General features: G+C 36.4%; 1 protein-coding gene across 8 annotated transcripts; it reads left to right on the forward strand.

The window, feature by feature from the left end:
• Positions 1 to 88: 88 nt before the first annotated feature.
• On the forward strand, positions 89 to 17319 carry kif17 (kinesin family member 17). Of its 8 annotated transcripts, none has more exons than XM_053673941.1 (16): positions 89 to 3035; positions 4019 to 4124; positions 4427 to 4689; positions 5254 to 5400; positions 6260 to 6361; positions 6463 to 6652; positions 7270 to 7722; positions 9626 to 9708; positions 10428 to 10575; positions 11383 to 11462; positions 11566 to 11681; positions 12612 to 12840; positions 13542 to 13800; positions 13906 to 13988; positions 14505 to 14625; positions 15564 to 17319. In XM_053673941.1, exons 3-16 carry the CDS (start codon positions 4459 to 4461, stop codon positions 15728 to 15730), a joined length of 2409 nt encoding a protein of 802 aa, XP_053529916.1. In that variant the 5' UTR covers positions 89 to 3035; positions 4019 to 4124; positions 4427 to 4458; the 3' UTR covers positions 15731 to 17319. The 8 variants fall into 8 exon arrangements, with proteins under 8 accessions (XP_053529916.1, XP_017306643.2, XP_017306641.2 ...); XM_017451154.3 differs by having other exon boundaries at positions 89 to 2051; positions 3989 to 4124; XM_017451152.3 differs by having other exon boundaries at positions 89 to 2051.
• The last annotated feature ends 14 nt before the right edge of the window (positions 17320 to 17333 follow it).

Here is a 17333-nt window from a genome sequence, read left to right on the forward strand (position 1 = left end):
ATATATATATATATATATATATATATATATATATATATATATATATATATATATATATATATATATATATATATATATATATTTTATTTATTATTATTGAATTTTTTTTTTTTATAAAAGTGGACACTGAACAATACAGACAACCCCCCCTGACAGCCCTGTAATTTTTGTATTGTATGTCTGTCTAAATGTGGTGGGATTTGTTTTTTGGGTGGTTTTTTCTTTTCTTTTTTTTTCCCTCCAACCTTTTTTTTTTTCTTTTTTTTTTTCTTTTCTTTTCTTTTCTTTCTTTTTTCCAAAAGATTTATTATGAAGTATTGTTAACTAGCGAGTCATTTGTACATGAGTTCGCAGGTCAGTTAAGGCGCTAAATATCTTGTGAATGATGTGGAAGTCTGTGCAGTCTGTTTTCTTGGAGGCATTTATGGAACTCCATTTTAATGCAGTTGGCTCTAGTCAGATTTTTGTTTGAACTTCCAGTAGTTCTGTCTTTTCAAACACAACCTGACCTTTTTATTAGGCTTTTTTTTTTAAATCTGCTTTACCACTGAAGCACTTTCCTAAGAGAATCATGTATCTCTTGGAATGATTATATAAATATTTTAACAGCAATTCTTTGTTTGGTTATATTATTTATAGCCATAGATTTTTCCTCATTGATTGGAGATCAGTTCTACGATCTTCCTTTCATGTAACAGACACAACTTCCTGACGCAGACTTGTGTGGTGGATGTAAATTTTTTTTTTTTTTTTTTTTTTTTTTTTTTTTTTTTTTTTTTTTTTTTTTTATATTTGAAGTATTCTTTAATGAGAGACTTGGGACTCTCCAGTGTCAGCACTTACTTAGGAGTCTATAGGACAAATAACTTTTTAGTGAAGAAACAACTGTTTATAGCTGCTATAGCATAAGAAATAACAGGAACTCGTCTCAGTCTGTCTACAACACTAAATGTAACGTTGAAAGTATAATGTCCCGTTCGTTAAGAAATTGAAAACTCCACTTGTTGGCAAATTGCTGTGATTATAAGAGGAATTGAGCACAGGGGGACTGTTCAGGTGTTCCCAGCTGTTCAGGTTGAGAAAAATAGCTCTGCTTCACTTGGGCCACATCACACTACCCTATTGGTAACTATTTTCTAATAATGGCAATACCCCCCAAGTGTTTTATTTCTTCTCTTCATCTTCAGCCAGTTTTCACTAAATGAATTTCAAGACAATTGTCATAAATTTCTGTGTATTGCATCTGATACAAATTTGAATATACAGTATATACACTGTCAGTATTCATAATACATTTCACATTTATTTAAAAATAGCTTTACACTTTCATTTGATCAAGTAAACCTTAATCTGAAGCTGACCATTTTTCTTGAGAATTGGTAAATGACAATAAATTTGAGGTAAATAGCATTCAATAGTAGCCTAAACTGGAAACACATTTAGCCAGTAGCTAACCCTGCCTGATGTGCTGAAGAAGAAGAAAGTCACTCAAAAAATGAAAACACAGTTTTGTTAGCATTTTATTTTGTTAGTTATATAATATCAGTGTTTTCACGTGTGAAACAAGGATTCGTTGTTCTCTTTGGTTGAGTTGTTTGCAGTACTTTAATTAATTTACTAGCAGGTGTGTTAGCATTTCTGGAGAAATCATGAGTTGAAACTAAAGATTTAAGTCAGTGAACTTGTTTAAAACCTGGTCAGTGTTTTTATTTGTGTAAATATCTGTTAGACTTGTTAGAACTTGTTTCACTTTTTCATTAACATATACATTTGTCTTAACATACATTTACACATTGTTTCACTAATGGCTAACCAAATGCAGACTGCATTTTTCTCTCGGAGCTCCTCCAACATGGCGGCGCTGATGACGTATTTACGTGGCCACAGTGAATTAAAAAAAAAAATAGAAAACCTGCGCGAGCTGAGTTTCAGGTTGCTAGGCAACCGAGCACGCCATGGCAGGACACACAGCTCTGATAATAACGGTGTTTATTTAACCTCGACTTTAACGCCGGAATGCTTTTATGGATCTGGGAATGTTGACGACTAGTGTAAGCAAATATTTTTCGTATTATCTCTTCTTAACTCTTCTCTTAAATAACATTACAGCAGGAGGAATAGCGAGCTGGCTTTTCTTAGACGCCTAGTTCCTTTAGCTGAATTGGCTTTTGGAAATAATGCTAATAAAGTAATATACTCTATGTCTTAATTTTCTCCTTACCTTTCTCTGTTTCACTCATACCAATTTTGAGTGCTTATTTGTTCCCAGAAAATGATGATATAAGCATGTATAAAACCCGCTTTTGAACTATAATATTTAATACAAATAATTCAGACTGCATTTAATTTTTCCAAAATAAAATGAGTTAAGGGTCTCAAAATGGCAAAAAAAAAAAAAAGTAAATAAGAATGTATGAATGAATAGCCTAAATAAGTACGTAAATAAGTTTTTTTTTTTTTTTTTTTTTTTTTTTTTTTTCAGTAGTACATAAATAAAAGAAATTCTTATTGCCTAAACTAGTCTTTGGAGGACAATAAGTATTTTGTTATAAAGCAAAAGATGTATGTATGTATGTATATATGTGTGTGTGTGTGTGTGTGTGTGTGTGTGTATATGTATGTATGTATGTGTATATAATGTGTATATGTATGTATATATATGTATACGTGTGTGTGTACATACATACAGTTTAGAAACACTCTTTCTTTCTTTCTTTCTTTCTTTCTTTCCCCCCACATTTTAGAATATTAATAAAGTCATCAAAACTCTGGAATAACAAATTGAAGTATGGGAATTATGTTGTGATAAAAAATCCAACATAAATCAAAATAATTTAGTATTTTATCATCTTCAAAGTAGACGCGCTTTTTGCCGAGAATTTCCAGAAACGTATTCTTTCATTTCCTCACCAGATTTCTTGAGGAATTTCCCTGAGATGCTTTTTGAACAGTATTAAAGGAGTTCCCACCTACGCTGAACACTTATCGGCTGCTTTTTTAAATACTTCGCTCCGAGTCCTCCGTTTAAATAAAAGGTTTTTTTTTATTATTTATTTATTTTTATTATTATTATTAAATGTTAAAAGAAATGAATGACAGCTCGATTATATTTTTGTCTATGACACCGATTTCAAACATTTAATCATACACTTTCAGATCAAATGGTTGTGTGTGTGTGTGTGTGTGTATGTATATATATATATATATATATATATATATGTGTGTGTATATATATATATATATATATATATATATGTGTGTGTATATATGTATATGTGTGTGTGTGTGTGTTACAGTAATGAGATTAATAATCACTGATATGTTAGACTAAAAAAAAGAGCAAACCCCTTTTTCAATGCATCTCATATATGCTGCTATTTTGGAAACTGAAACATTTCAGCAGCAAAATTAAAATGAATCCCTTACTGAAATGTCATCTGTGGATTACAGTTAATCCAGGTTCACTGTAAAACTAAAATCAGATTTGATGTTGAAGTTTGTACACTTGATTAATTTATCATTTGTTTAATTTAATCCGTTTGAATTTAATCCAGATTTAAAAACTAATCTTTGTTGGTGAAATAAAGTTTATTATCTTAAATACATTGTTTAATCTCTGGATATAAAAAAAAAAGTTGATATATTAATCCATTTGCAGCAGACTTGTGAAATAGTCCGAATTAATTTTGATGTTACAGTTGAGGTCATAAATGTATATACGCCTTGCAGAATCTGCAAAATGTCAATAATTAAAAAAAAAAAAAAAGAATCATAAACGTTGAATTTCGTTGTTTATTTAGTTCTGCCCTGAATAAGCCATTTCACATAACAGATGTTTACATATAGTCCACAAGACACAATAATAACAGAATTTACACAAATGAACCAGTTTCTTAATACTGTGTGTCATTTCCTGGATGATCCATAACTGTTTTTATGTTTTGTGATAGTTGTTCATGAGTCCCTTGTTTGTCCCACTCTTCTTCAGAGAAATCCTGCTCATTCTTTTATTTTCCAGCATCTTCTGCATATTTGAGACCTTTCCAACAGAGACTACATGATGTCAAGATCCGTCTTTTCACACTGAGGACGACTGAAGGACTCGTACACGACTATTACAAAAGGTGCAAACATTCTCTGATGCTCAATTAGGCAACACAGGATACATTAAGAGCCAGGAGGGGTTGTTATTTTGTGTTCTGGGAAATATGTAAATAATATATGTAGCAACCTGAAGGGCAGTACTAAATGGGAAAAAAAAAAAAAAACAACAAGATCTTTAAACAAAATAATAACAATTATGATATTTTTTTTAATGAATCCAGATTGAAGTTGAATCTTGGTTGGTGAAACCCAGTTTTATTACTTTAAAGACATGATCTTTGTAATCTCTGGATTAAAAGGCATCTATTTTATGTTTTTACAGAAAAAAGCCAAGGTTCTCTCATACGCTCTAGGATGGCGTCCGAGTCGGTGAAGGTGGTGGTCCGATGCCGGCCTCTGAACAACCGAGAGAAGACGCTCAACTGTAAGATGGTGGTGTCTGTTAATTGTAGCCACTGTCAATGTTTCATCGAGAAACCAGGAGCCGCCGAGGAGCCGCCCAAGCAGTTTACATTCGACGGGACATACTTCATCGATCAGACCACTGAGCAGATGTACAACGAGATTGCATATCCTCTGGTGGAGGTAACTTCTTTCCCACTATGGTTCCTAGCTAGTAATGCTAGTAATGTTTTTTACAGTCTGTTTATTTTTTCCTTGATTTGACTTAAAACTTACTTGATTAGAAAGATTAGACTGAAATGGTCAAGACGTCGTGCATGTGTCACTGTCGGCCATGTTGGATTGGAAGGAGCAACGCTTGATGGTGTAATAAACATCAGGATAATAGTGCATGTAACATTGGAGTGATTTGGAAGTGATTTACATCTAATACGTTTCTAAAACCAGCCCTAAATTAACGAGTGTGGGCATGAGTGTGGGCACGTAAATTTATGAGTGTGGGCACCATACATGAAAGGGTTAACAATAAGGTGTAGATTTATTTGAAGACTTTTCCATGCATGAAACAGAATACAGTGACACAGATAGTAAATCGGATAACAGCCTCTGTCTGCTTTAGTCAAGATCGAATGACACGATGGCACAAAGGATGACCCCTGAAAATGAACAGGTCCTAAAGGACTCTATAGCACGTAAGCAAGTGTGTAGACGATTTTAAGCTTTAATTCTCATCTGCTTTCATGACAGGGGGTCACTGAAGGATACAATGGCACAATTTTCGCTTACGGTCAAACAGGAAGTGGAAAGTCATTCACCATGCAGGGTGTGTCAGACCCCCCAGCTCAGAGAGGGGTCATACCAAGAGCTTTCGAGCACATCTTTGAGACCATCCAGGTTAGATATCCTACCTGAGCATTTTGTTACAGTCGTATGCAGAAATGTATATAAAGAGAATGGTGACTACTGTGTAAAAATAAAAATCACACAATGATTTGCATTTTTCACTCAAACAATTGGAGAAATGTATTTTCATTAAAAAAAAATCAATCAGAACCTTTTTCAATTGAAGTATGTGGCAAAATAATTGGCAGCTCTAAATAACATCACTCATTGCATGTGTTTTTCATTTTAGCAGTTGCATATTTCTTAAAAATAAATGGTGCCAGTAATTACGGAGATGATTATGTAGAGATAGCATTGTCCTGCCATTTGGCACAGAAGCCAAAGATGGATGAAGAAGGATGCATCCCACTATCTCTGTTTACAATCAACTATAATAATTATTAGAAATATTGGCACCCCTAAATAACATCAGTCATTGCACATGTTTAATTTATATACCGTCTTTGCATTTTCCCCTTTTCTTTTCTTTTTAAATAAAGGTTGCTGTTGTTTATGGAACTGATTGTATATAGAGATAATGGAATGCACAAAAGCTCAAAGTTTCATCTTGCCATCTGAATGCATATGAAAACTCTATCATTATTGGCACCCCTAAATAACATTACACAATGAATGTGTTGTGTTTACTTTATATATGCTTTTGGCCAAGCTTAAAGGGTGCCAATAATTAAATAAATTTGTAATATTTAACTGTATCTCACTGTCCAATCGCCCTTTGGGAGTACAGTAGTCTTCATAATTATTGGCACCCTTCATGTAAATGATTGACAATAAATGCGTATGAGTAATATTACTTAGGGGTGCCAATAAATATGAAATGGAAGTTCGAATACTGTGATGTATGTTAAAGTGTGCAGAAAACACAAAGTTCCTTGTGCGAGCCTCCTACCTTGAGATCTACAAAGAGGAAATCAGGGACCTTCTGGGGAAAGACACCAAACAGAAGCTGGAGGTGTGTTGCTCTTTTACCTACAGTATATGCAATATATAAATTTACCTCAGCAGGTTGATATGTATACCGTGTGTGTGTGTGTGTGTGTGTGATTTGAGCAGCTGAAAGAACATCCAGAGCAAGGAGTGTACGTGCGAGACCTCTCCATGCACACGGTGCACAGTGTGGGGGAGTGTGAGCGGATCATGGAGCTGGGCTGGAAAAATCGCTCGGTGGGATACACACTCATGAACAAAGACTCTTCTCGCTCACATTCCATATTCACCATCCACCTGGAGATCTGCAACATAGGTGTGGGGTCTCACTCTCACACACACACACACACACACACACACACACACACACACATGACCATGTAACAACCAGAAAACTTCTCCATTTATTCACCTAGAAAGTTCTTCTAACATCCTTCAGATGTATGACAAATGTTTCTTCTGATTAAATTTAAATGGTTAAGTTGACCTTGATGTGGACTTTTAAATATGATAGCGATAGCATAAGTAACATGGTGGTGCACCAAGCAGTGTTGATACCTCACAGCTCCAGGGTCACTGAAGCGATCCTCCTATCTATACAGAGTTTCTTATGTTCTCCCTTTGTTGATGTGGGTTTCCTCTGGGTTCTCCAGTTTCCTCCCACCTCCAAAAAAACATAGCAGTAGGTTGACTGGCGACTCTAAATTGCCCCTAGGTTTGAACGTGTGTGACCTATGATGGACTGGAATTCCATTCAGGGTGTAATCCTGCCTCTCAACCAGTATTCCCAGGATAAGCTCCGGAATATTGCTGACTTTATATAATTAGAGCTTTTAAATGATCTGGTTGATATACTGCAATCATTTCTGTTATCTTAACATTAAATTGTCAGTATGAAATAAATGATTTAATGTGTTACTCATATAATCTGAGATGCTGCTGGTGAAGATCATTTACGCGCCGGGAAGCTCAACTTGGTGGACCTGGCTGGCAGCGAGCGCCAGTCTAAGACCGGTGCCACAGGAGATCGTCTTCAGGAAGCCACCAAAATCAACCTATCCCTGTCAGCACTGGGCAACGTCATCTCGGCACTGGTGGACGGACGCTCCAAGCACATCCCTTACCGCGACTCCAAGCTTACTCGCCTTCTTCAGGACTCCTTAGGTGGCAACACACGCACTCTCATGGTGGCCTGCCTCTCCCCCGCTGATAACAACTACGAGGAGAGTCTGAGCACACTGCGCTATGCCAACCGCGCCAAGAGCATACAGAACCGTCCACGTGTCAACGAGGACCCCAAGGATGCACTCCTGCGCCAATACCAAGAGGAGATCAAACAGCTGAAGGCGCTCATCTCCGGACAGCTCGGGACCGCAAGCCTCGACTGTAAGATCCCTGCCATTCTTAATCTTCTCAGTAATCTTACCATCAATCTTTCTTTAATGTCAAAAGTACCCCTGAACATTCCACTGTTAAAATAATTAATGTAGAAAATTACACTACACCAACATCTTCAAACAACTTTACTCTCCTTCAAACTAGGTATAAAAATATACAGTAATATCCAATTTTCAAACGCCTCAATGTCCTTCTGCTGTCCCATATTACTAACATCAGCTAACTTGTGTAGCCGGCTAATTACCTGCTAGTAAACTTGCGTACATTTGACACAAGCAGAATATCAGTGTCTGAGATCCAGTTTACACTGTTGTATTCTCTGCAATAATTTTTCTTAATAGTATTCAAACCTGTGTACATTTTGTTCATAACTAGCATTACTTAAAATAATTTAGCTGGCCTTATGATTAGCTGCTAGTAAACTAGCTCACATTTGTTTCAGGTCGTTAAAAGTGGGATTTCAGGATATAAATCTCAATTTGCATCTGCAATGCAGTCTTTTAAGAAATGGGAAGCTCAAAATTGATTGCAGCACTAGTTAACAGGTCTATACTGATAGAATCTGGATTTCTTGAGGATGATAAGAGTTAGCAGGTTTCTGCACCCTTTCTGTTCTCTATAAGTTTTGTGAAAATGCAATATAAAGCAAGTTATTTTCATTATATATATATATATATATATATATATATATATATATATATATATATATATATATATATATATATATATATATATATATATATATATAAAATATAAAAAGGTACACTGCTGTGAAAAAGAATTTGCCCCCATCAGATTTCTTGTTTTTGTGTATATCTTATACTAAATTGAATTCAGAAATGAAAATAAAATCTAAGATAAAACAAAGGCAACCTGAGTAAACACAAAATACAGCTTTTAAATGGTAATGTTATATATGGAAGCAAAAAAAGTTATCAAAGGACCTACAGGCCTCTCTTGCATCAATAAAGGTCACTGTTCATGACTCCACCATCAGAAAGACACTGGGCAAGAATGGCATCCATGGAAGAGTGGTGAGGTGAAAACCACTGCTAACCTAGTACAACACTAAGGCTTGTTTGAAGTCTGCCAAAACACACCTTGATGATCCTCAAACCTTTTGGGAGATTGTTCTCTGGACTCATGAGTCGAAAGTAGAACTGTTTGGAAGACGGGAGTCCCGTTACATCTGGCGTAAACCAAACACAGAATTCCACAAAAAGAACATCATACCTACGGTCAAGCATGGTGGTGGAAGTATCATGGTGTGGGGATGCTTTGCTGTTTCAGGGCCTGGACAACTTGCAGTAATTGAAGGAAACATGAATTCTGCTCTCTACCAGAAAATCCTAAAGGAGAATGTCCAGTCTTCAGTCCGTAAGTTGAAAATCAAGCGCAACTGTATTATGCAGGAAGACAATGATCCAAAGCGTAGGAGTAAATTCTAGTCCTAGAAGTAAGTGAAAGACTGATCTCCAGGGTATCGGAAGCGTTTGGTTGCAGTTATTGCTGCTAAAGATGGCACAACCAGATTTTAAGTTTAAGGGGGCAATTAGTTTTTCACATGGGTGATAGGTATTGGATAACTTTTTCTTGCTTCAATAAAAAATAAAAACTGTGTGGTGTGTACACTCAGGTTGCCTTTGATTCAAGTTGTATTACATTTGAAGATCTAAAACGAGTATGAGAGTGACAAGATATAGACTAAAACAGACAAAAATCAGGATGGGCAAATAATTTTTCATAGCACTATATAGTCTTCAAAACAGATTTTGGATTAGTACCCAGAGTTTCCTTTATGAATAAGATTTCCTTTAAGAATACTTCTTGTCTTATAAAGGTAGATGATTGTAAATTTTACATGCCAAATATCCCCTTTGTTCACTGTCAGCTTTGCTAGCAGGTCAGAGGTCACAGGGGAGCACAGGCATCCACTCCAGACCACAGAGCAGCGAGAAGGAGAAGATTAAAGAGGTGGGAAAAGCAATACTCAAAGATTAAGTTTTGATACATTTTTCTAGGCTATATCTAATTAAATATGTGTATTTTTAATGTAAGTTTGCATACTTAATAAAGCCAAAACTTGGAGTCCAAAGACCTGAATCTTTTTATGTTGTTAGAATTTAAATATTTATATCACTCTGAAGATGCTCTCAAAATGAAGTTTTACTGAACTTTATTCTTTATTGTTTAATCAACAAAATACCATGCACTGTAATTTATATAAATTCTAAATTATGTTATGAAGTAATTTTAAAAATCGAATGTAATTCCAGACAATACTGAACATTTTGGGAAATTCCTCTGTAATATTTCTCTGTAATGTAGAATGAGATTGAATTTTTTTCCACTCTAGTTATTATGATTTATTAGGTTTATATAAGAAATTGATGTGCAAACAAGCTTTTCAGAGATATATGACATAGGTGGAGCTTAAGCCTTCGTCAACATTTCAGATAATGCGTTGATTGTGATTTTTCTGTTGAGTTTAAAATATTTTTTGCACTATAGTCTCTACAGAAATAGACATGTTATAGATGCTATTAATGTAAATATTTGAAAAGTGATTGACGGTCTGAATGGTTTGCTCAGTTTTTGATTGCAAATCTAATTCACTGAGCACCAGGATTGATGTAGAGAGGTGTGTGTGTGTGTGTGTGTGTGTGTGTGTGTGTGTGTGTGTGAGAGTACAGGATTACGAGGAGAAGCTTGCCAAGCTGCAAGCGGACTACGACGCAGAGCAGGAATCCAAAGCTAAGCTACAGGATGACATTGCAACCTTGAGAATGTCTTATGAGACCAAGCTGTCAAGCCTGGAAAGAGCAAAAGCTACCCGAGCATGTAAGATCACATTATAGTGCATAGAGTACAAATAGTTTCTGTAACCTTAGGACAAAATGAAGAGTACCAAGACACAAAATGATTAAGCAAACAAGGTATTCAAAGAGTGTATGACAGGATATTAAAAGAAAAATGCACCCTGATCGACGTTTGCATGAATTTTTTTAATCGACATCTAATCTATAACGCCATCCGAGACGAGTCATTCGTTTAAACTTCTTTCGTTGCTCTATTTTCACTTGGTATCACCCATAATGCCATTTAACAACCTGCTGATACTGGTTTCAGTGGGATTTACCCCTTGCTTCATGTCTACATAAACACAAACACATTAGTTTAATCTTATTTTTAATCTTATATTAGTTTAATACTTTAATCTGTCCAGATCTATCAGCTCCTCATCTGTATACCCTGCTCACAGATCAGCTTCCAAAGCTTAAACTTACATGTTAATACCACCATCAGTGCCATCACGCTCGTCATCTTGTAGATCACTACATATAATTGAGCCGAGTCTCTGACGTAACCCAGCGCCGTATAGCTGTATTGCAATGTGGAGTCCAACATTTGCCCCACGTTTCCTCTAGTTTTACACTGGATTTCTCATGAATATGATTTTGAGTGAGAAAAGACGTTCTTGCTCTTTTCTTTTTAGGAGTTAAAAGTGAAACCTGATGAATTATAATCTAGATTTACATACATTCTACATTATTAAAGCAAAAGTCACAAGGGATGCAAACTTTTCCTCAGCATCAGCATATTGTTGCATTTCCATGATGTAATCATCAGCTCTGGTCTTTTCTGCAGCAGATGACTCCACCATAGAGGTCAGTCCTGTCAACGGAGCCACAGCAGAGCCCTCAGAAGCTTCCCAAGACATGTTACAGGTCAGTGTCTTTCCATTTTATTGGTGGATTTGTAGAGATTATTCATACGGGGTCATTTCAGGAAAAGTCCTCAGTGTTACAGAATTACACACGTTTCCCGCAGGAGAGCGAACAAAGCAAGGGAGTTATTAGAGCAGGTCCAGGGGGAGAGCCTGGAGTTCCAGAGTCAGAGGTCGTTGCTACGCCAGACCCACTGGATCAGAAACATGTTTTGGAAAGGTGAGGTGACACAACTAGGGAATTTATTTTTATTCATTCACAACAATGACATTAATTAGACAGTATAAAAATAAGGTCACGCTGGAAAGCCGATTAAAACTGATTAAATTTTTTCCACTATGGTTTACTTTGATGGGCAGCCATATATATATATATATATATATATATATATATATATATATATATATATATATATATATATATATAAAAGTGTGTATTATTATTTATTAAAGAATTACATATTGAAGGTATATACACATATACAGCGATTTTATAGCTGTAAGTCACCAGTCGATGTACTGTGAAGTCACCAGTAGGCGTTCCTACTGCTGGTTGCCATAATTACATTTATCAGTGGGTCGTGCAACAAACCAGTTTTCTAAAAAGGATTCCAAAAACTCTATAATTTGGACAAAAATCTAAGAGATATTTTATATATATATATATATATATATATATATATATATATATATATATATATATATATATATATATATATATATAAATTTATTTATGAGGTTACCTCTGTACAATAGAACATAAGGAATTATCTGGTTATATGAGCAGATAGTACATATATGAATTATTTGTAACTAATTGTTATGTTTGCTTTTTGATCAAATTGTCTTATTGCGCTATTTGTGAGAGCAAACATGATGAGGAGGAGGAGGATAATGATGAGGAGAAGGATAATGATGATGATGATGAGTAGGATAATGAGGAAGAGGAGGATAATAATAATGATGATGAGGAGGAGGATAATGATGAGGAGGAGGATAATGATGATGATGCTGATGAGGAGGAGGATAATGATGATGAGGAGGAGGATAATGATGATGATGAGGAGGAGGAGGCAGATTATTACAAACACAGCTGCAAGTATTGATGAAGAATGTGAGCATGCAGACAACAGGCTGTTTTGACCTTCAGGCTTCATCATCTGGAGCAGGAGTTTGTCGGGGGAGAGCAGGCGAGAAATGAGGAGCTGAGGCAGCGGAGGAGGCAGAGGAAGACTCTGGCTAACCAGAGGAAAAAGCAGCTGATCGAGGCTTTGAGTCAGTCCAACGAGGACAGTGATGCCGTGCTGCTCAACGTCTACGACTCCATCCAGGAGGAGGTACATGCCAAGAATAGACTGCTGGAGAACACGCAGAGCAAGGTGGGATTTCAGTACTACTCTCTCTGTGTGTGTGTGTGTGTGTGTAACTCAGATATAATCTTATATCTGTGGTAAATATACTATAAATAAAGTCTTTATTTGCCATACTTGCCCTCAATTTCCTTACTGATGGTTAAGGCACTGAGGATGTCTATAAAGCAATAACCTTTACAGGTATTTTATGGGTAATAATTTATGGAGAAGCATTGTAAAAATAACGAAATGTAGGCATAATTCAGCAGAAAATAAAAATGTCCTTTAAAAACAAGCTACATTTTCATATATATATATATATATATATATATATATATATATATATATATATATATATATATATATATATAATTATAATATAATATAAAATGATAATAATTACTTTTGTATAATGGAACATAGAGTTATCCAGTCATCTGACGTCGTACTGTATCAATTATTTGTGTAATTAAATAAGTAAGGAATAAAACACAATGGTGACGGAGCAGTTGTTGTTACAAAGCACTGACGCTGGAGACTCCCTCCTAAAATGTCAAATAAACATCTCCTTACTCAAAACTATTAACAGTTATTGTACATAGCTATTTTTATGTTTTATGTTTAATTTGTCAAATCCCTATGTAATTATGTATGTTGTTACTATAGAAACGATCACATTAGAATGAGTGTATTAATATAATCCTCCAACTCATCTTTTCTTCCACAAGCTAAAAGCTGCCAAGTTGGAGATCCGAGATCTGCAGGTGGAGTTTGCAGCTGAGCGTGATGACTACCTGGCCTCCATCAGACGTCTGGAACGTGAAACGCAGTTACTGCAGGGCCTCCTGGAGCGCATGGTGATGCTGGTGCGCAGGGACTGCAACTACAGCAACCTGGAGCGCCTGAGGAAGGAGGCGGTGTGGGACGAGGAGAGCGGCATGTGGAGGCTGCCCGAGGTGCTGGTGCAGAAGACAGCGCTACCTGCAGGTGAATCCGGTGCTGCTGCAAGACCAAGGTCTTGTGATGTGTTTGTTAGTGATGGGCTCTGAGGTGATGCTAATTAGTGATGGACAGGATGTTTCTGACTCTCAGCAGTGCCTCTATCGGCAGCCAACAGCTCTTCTAGACTCCCAGGACGCAGGAACTCCGACTCGGACCCAGCAGAGCCTTTCCTGGTACTCGCTTACTAAAATACTGTAAGCCTGAAATGTACGATTGAATTTGTCGTTTTGGAGCCCTCAGCTGTCTTCAAGAGGAAATTCTGCATATCTGCAATATCTGTTTAATTTCTGGGCCAGAAAAATGCCAACAGAATCCTAAAACAAACCAGTAGGACAAAATTACCACATGACAATATTACAAATCACAATTTATCTATGGTATCTTTGAAACTGTATGATTATCATGGGTATGGAAACACTTTTTAAACTGACACACTGCATCTTTAATGTGCTGTAGATATTGTAAATTTTGAGCTACAAAGCCAAGCCCACTGGAGATACCACTGAAAGACAATATAAGTTTTTTTTTAATGGATTCTTTGGAATACTATAATTATTACATGTGTAGAAACACTATTTTGCAATTACAGACTGCACCTTTAATGAGCCGTACATATTGTAAATGTTGAGCTACTAGGCCGAATCCCAGAGGACGCACTGTAATACACAGTGGGTGTGTTGTTTCTGTAGGAGGAAGAGGACCGTTATAAGGAGATGCTGAACCGCAGTGACAGTGAAAACATTGCTAGTAACTACTTCAAGATGAAGAGAGCCAATCAGCTTTTATCAGGAGAGTCCAAAAAGAACCTCGGTAAGAGCACGTTTCCTAGAGCACTCGTCTAATCTGGGACGTCCTTTTGTACAGTGTGTGGATTTCAGTGACATCATTTGCATACAAATTGTCAGATTAACATATAAGGCTATGGTTGTGTACCAAAAAATGTTCTAAAAAGTACTTTAGTAACAAATTTGTAAGGTATATAAAGATGATATTAGAGAATAAGATTCTTACTTAGATTCGTAGACATTCCATTGTAACCAAATGTAACTGAAGCATGTTTACACACACACACACACACACACACACACACACACACACACACACACACACACACATATATATATATATATATATATTTCTATACTTTTTTAAAGTTCATCTGAGTGTTTAGGGACTCTTAAATGGTCATTCATGACTTAGTGTTTCAGTGGGGTTTAAATATGATGATCATATATTATGTTTTAAGTGAGTGTTAAAGGTGCACAACAAAATATGTATTAAAGGTACAAAAGACTTACCATTGAGGGTCCTACCTCTGTAGTCTCGCAAGCCAGACTTGTAATGTTTACTACAGTGGTGCTTTTCATCACTAAAATTGACTAAGTACAGCTATTTGACCAACATTGCAAGCAACCAACCACGTTCTTTCACCACGAATGTATTAAAAATCCTGGATATCTTTTAAAGATGTGATCCTGTGAACTTTTTTCAGTCCAGTGTCTTATTATTATATCTTGCTCATTGCGTCACTTTGTTCAAAGATTTTTGGTATTCCATTGTAACATTGTAAAGTAGTGATATTTCAACTTCTTATCTCTGAAATGGGATTGTTAAGGAAATTTTCAAACCCTGGAGCTTTATTTAGTATACTTACAGACCTCGTGACGAAAAGTATTCGAGGTAGAAAGAAACATTTGTTTGTTTCTTTCCCAATGGAAAGCTCTAACATTACACGTCTGCTTGTACAGCCAGTCACTCTGCTGTTCCAGGAAATGGCCCGTCGCACCAAAACTCCTGCGGAACAAACCCCACTGTGGAGGCCCTCCTCCCGCGCCCGTTTCGCCTGGAGTCTCTGGGAATCATGCCTGCCAACAGCAAAGCCAAGAGAAAGAAGAGCAAGATCTATGTCTCCTGAGATGGTATCTGATCTTCCATTTTACTGTCTTCAGGAGTAAACAGTATGGCTTACTCGTGCACCTTGCTGTATTTATGTTATAAGTTCAGAGTGAAGGAGTAACTCTTTTCATCAGGGCTCTCTTTATTAACACGTGTTTACTGCATATGCACATTAATGTATGTTTATATGTAAAAATTTACCTTCACTAATTAGTGGTTATTCCATCCATGACTATAAGTCCATTTAATGCCAAAAATAATTTATTACAGCATGTTATTAAATGTTAATAATTAACCAAACTCAGGTCAGATCAGTTGGTGTGAATGTCCAAAGTCTCCCTTATCAATTCTGCCAATTAATCATCACATGCATTAATTAAGACTTGACTAGTCCTATTGGTCATTGTGGGTTTATTTTTACTCGTGGCTGGAATAAATATTAATGCAGGTGTCCATTGTAGGGATGTTCCGATACCAAAAATCTAGTAGTCGGTACCGATACAACCTAAAGTACACGATACTCGATACCAAAGTCGATACCACGGTGTGGTATATATAAAAAAAATAAATAAATAACAAAATTAAAATCTCCTGGAGGACATCCTCCTCTGGCTAATACTAGCAAAAAGAGAGAGAGGGGGATATTTTAGTTACTGTCTGACAGTGACTAATAAAAGAGTGCTAAGTGCTAATAACAAGTGCTAAGGTGCTCTCCTAAACGTGCGCACGCATACACACGCACAGAAAAACACCTACGTTATACTCTGAATGCAAGCATTAGTTTAAATTCACTGATATGGTGGCAGGTCAAAAAGATTTATTAAAAGCATGAACATTTGAATAATTATTAGTGACATTAGGCTAAATTTTGCTGACAGGACACGATCTGAATGGCGATGCATGGTGGCCCATTAGGAGGTAGTTTATAACACTGCAATGCAATAGCATCATTAACAAATAACTGGCTATCGCAAACATTACATGGAACATAACGTTAGCTGGTTTTCACGGCCACAATGCCAGCTGCCTCAAACAAACATAACATAGGACCGTCTTTCAGGTGCTTTGCCAAATTCCAGGTGTTTCCTCGCTTTGTTTGAAATGAGCGATAGCATCGGTTGCACACCGGCAACCGGCTTCCTTTCCTCCCAACGACTCGGGGCGGAGCTAATATTGTCGCCATTTCTGTAGTTTTTCCCGTGTGCTTGTAGGCTGCTTCTTCTTCTTTACCACTTGTGGACAGACTAAAACATTTACGCGTATTTGCTGCCCCCTTCAGTTCCGGAAGAATTGCGACATCCGTACCTTAATTACCCACGGTACTCACGATACTGCAGAAAAACAAGTACCGTCACGTTTTAACAATGTTGGCACCGACTTGGTATCGGTTCTTGTGACATTCCTATTGTTTATCTAATAGAATTCATCATTCAAAAATCCATCAGTGAATAGAAGTGTTAATAATTTTGTTAATATCGCTGATGATGGACGAAGGCCAGTTCATTGTTTGATAAGTAAGGAATTAAATGGAGCAGTGCGAAGTTGATTATTATCCAATAACAGCACGTCCAAACGTCTTTTATTCCCCTTATCCGACAGAAATTCTACATTGAAATGTTTAT

The sequence above is a fragment of the Ictalurus punctatus genome, chromosome 21, assembly GCF_001660625.3.
Source record: "Ictalurus punctatus breed USDA103 chromosome 21, Coco_2.0, whole genome shotgun sequence".
Taxonomy (NCBI): Eukaryota; Metazoa; Chordata; class Actinopteri; order Siluriformes; family Ictaluridae; genus Ictalurus; species Ictalurus punctatus.